At 38.9% G+C, this 2,709-nt stretch overlaps 1 protein-coding gene across 1 annotated transcript in view; it reads left to right on the plus strand.

Annotated features, from left to right (window-relative positions):
• LOC103586833 (mitogen-activated protein kinase kinase kinase MLT) overlaps positions 1-2,709 on the plus strand; it is a 161,864-nt gene that overhangs the window by 153,608 nt on the left and 5,547 nt on the right. Inside the window, exon 17 of the mRNA XM_008568166.1 lies at positions 826-900. Within this exon, the coding sequence (XP_008566388.1) occupies positions 826-900 (75 nt within the window). The remainder of the gene's footprint in view (positions 1-825; positions 901-2,709) is intronic.

Here is a 2,709-nt window from a genome sequence, read left to right on the forward strand (position 1 = left end):
AAAAATGAACTAGTCCATTTAAATCTCCGCCACATTTTCTCTGTACCCAGCACACAGCCATCCTTTCCCTTGCAGCCTTAAGCCCTGAGTGAAAGAAGGATGGGAGGGAGTGCAGCTCACTTCTCTCTAATAGGGACTACAGATGCTTCTCATCTGACGATGAGGTTATGTCCCATAAACCCATCATAAGTTGAAAATATCAGAAGTCGAAATTCATTTAGTACCCTGATAAACCCATCATAAAGCCAAAAAATTAAGTTGAGTCATTGTAAGTCGGGGGCCATCTGTATTTTCATCAAGTTAAAATAGGGTCCATGATATAGGCTTCTTCATTAACCCTTTTGTTTTAATATAGTGGGAAATAGCTTCAGTTTCTTCATTTGTATATGCAGTTGTGCCAGATAGCCTGATATAGTGGAAAGCAGAGTGACTGTGAAGTCACCCAACTAGCCACTGCTTGTGGTCTAGGAAGGCACTTCTGGATCTTATATTGTTATGTCTCTCTTAATTGTGAGAAAGATTTCTGCTGATGCTTCAAACATTAGCAGGAATTAATGACCTAATAGTAGGACTGAGTGACAGCAAATGTTATATCAGAAAAGAGAAGGTTGTGTGAGACCAGGACTAGCTGTTTACAAATATATGAAAGAATGTCTTAGGAGAAACAAAAACATTAGCATTTTGGAGTAATCACATGTGAACCAACATGACTTTCATGATAATTTAGTATTATGCCCCTGTATGGCAGAATGGGCCTCAAAGAAACATATACTATAGCAGAGCAGGCTGGATTATGGAACTACATCATCCTAACTTGTTTTTCAGCCACCATTTGTGATGGAAAAGTGGATTGTAGGAATAACAGAAAACCAAACCGTGGAGTGCACTGTCACATACGAGGTAAGCTCTAGAGGAGGAAGGCTGGTGGCTTTATCATCAGTTAGTAAATAGGGATTTATTTGTTCCCTCAGAGTGCTTATAATTTATTGGGATTTATTGGGAGAGAAATTATTTAACAAACATGAATATGGGAAGATCGTATAATTTCTCTATCAAAGTGTTGGGAAGGAAAAAGAACAGGATAAACTTAATTAGATAGAGACTGAGGTAATACTTCATGTATTCATTCATTAGTTATTGATTGAGCACCTTCTCTATAGTACTTAATGTGTTAGATATTAAGAATGCCAAAGAGTGACTAAAATAGATCTTTGCCTTCTTGGTACTGAATGTAGAGGTGAGGGTAGATCAATGATTCTTCAAAAGGACAGAACGCAACCTCCACTACAACTGAGGGGGAAGTCTATTATCAAAAACAGAATAACAGTTTCCATTTATTTTTTATATGGAAAAATAGAAAAATTTATACTTTTTAAAAGTATGTTATTAAAATTAAAATTTATACACTTAGTAGTGCCTCCTGGCAGGTATTGCTCTGTGATTAGGATAGATTAGATCTATACTCTCTGGAGGCATATATTCCAGTGGAGGGAGACAGATAACAAATATATAAGTAATACCCTAGAATAATCAGTGCTAAATAGGGACTAGTGTGACTTGGGGCATTAGATCAGATGGTCAGGGCAAACCTCTCCTCTGAGGAGAAGACAGCAGAGAACAGCAGAGGAATAGCGAGTGCAAGTCCCCAAGGCACAGGGTACAGTGACAAGGCGAGAGAGGCGAGCAGGGCTGGATCATAAAGCCTCGCCAGCACAGTAAAAAGTTTAGATTTATTAAAAGCACAAATGGGGCATTTCAAGCAGTAGAGAATGAAAATCAGATTATGTTTTAAAAATCAACAAGATCTTCTGTACACTAATGTGCATATAGTTAATAATACTGTACACTTAAAAATTTAAGAGGGTAGATTTCATGTTATGTATTTTTTAATCATAATTTTAAAAAACACTTAGAGAATGATCTCTCTATAAATATATTTCAATAATCTGTGTTCAATAAGTGTATTTAGTGCTAATAACTTTCAAAAAAATCAACAAGATCTTCATGACTGATGGGACGTATGCTGTACAAGGTAGAGAAACCCTGTGGGCAGCAGGGTAGCAGGGTGCAGTTATAGTACAGAGTCTCAGCACACATGAAGACATCGGTAGGCACCTACCATCAATAGGACATGCATTTTGTTCATTCATTCAGTTATTCATTTGAGAAACTTTTATTAAGGATTTGCCATGGACCAGGCACTGTAAGAGGTGTTTACACCTGTTTTATCTCATTCACCTCAGGTAAATACTGAAAGATAGATGCCATCATCTTAATTTTGCAGATAGGGAGAACAGGCCCAAAGAGAGGAAGGGAAATCCCAAGGTTCAGACTCAGCAACAGAGTGGGTGAAGTCACACCCATGTCTTCTGACTGACCATGAAAGCACCTGCCACTCCTCCCTGGCCACCCTGTTAGCTCCCAGTGGCTGCAGTAAGATGAAGGGCTTTTGAACTGCTGCATTGTGCTGGTTTCCTGAACTGCCAGCATGTGGCTTTTCAGTATTAGGAATCCAAATCCTGGCCGGTCCACTTACCCAGCCTGGAAGCCAACAAGTATTACAGCAGTTATGTATTGTCACCTGCCAGGGCCACAGGTTATCAGGAATGAAGCACCTGAGAAGTAACGTTAATTGTCGAAGTGTTGCTTGCAGGGCACAAAACCTAAATAAAAGAGCTTGGTTAGTCTTGAGGCACTTGAAATTGAGAC

Source organism: Galeopterus variegatus, unplaced genomic scaffold (assembly GCF_000696425.1).
Source record: "Galeopterus variegatus unplaced genomic scaffold, G_variegatus-3.0.2 Scaffold383, whole genome shotgun sequence".
Lineage (NCBI taxonomy): Eukaryota > Metazoa > Chordata > Mammalia > Dermoptera > Cynocephalidae > Galeopterus > Galeopterus variegatus.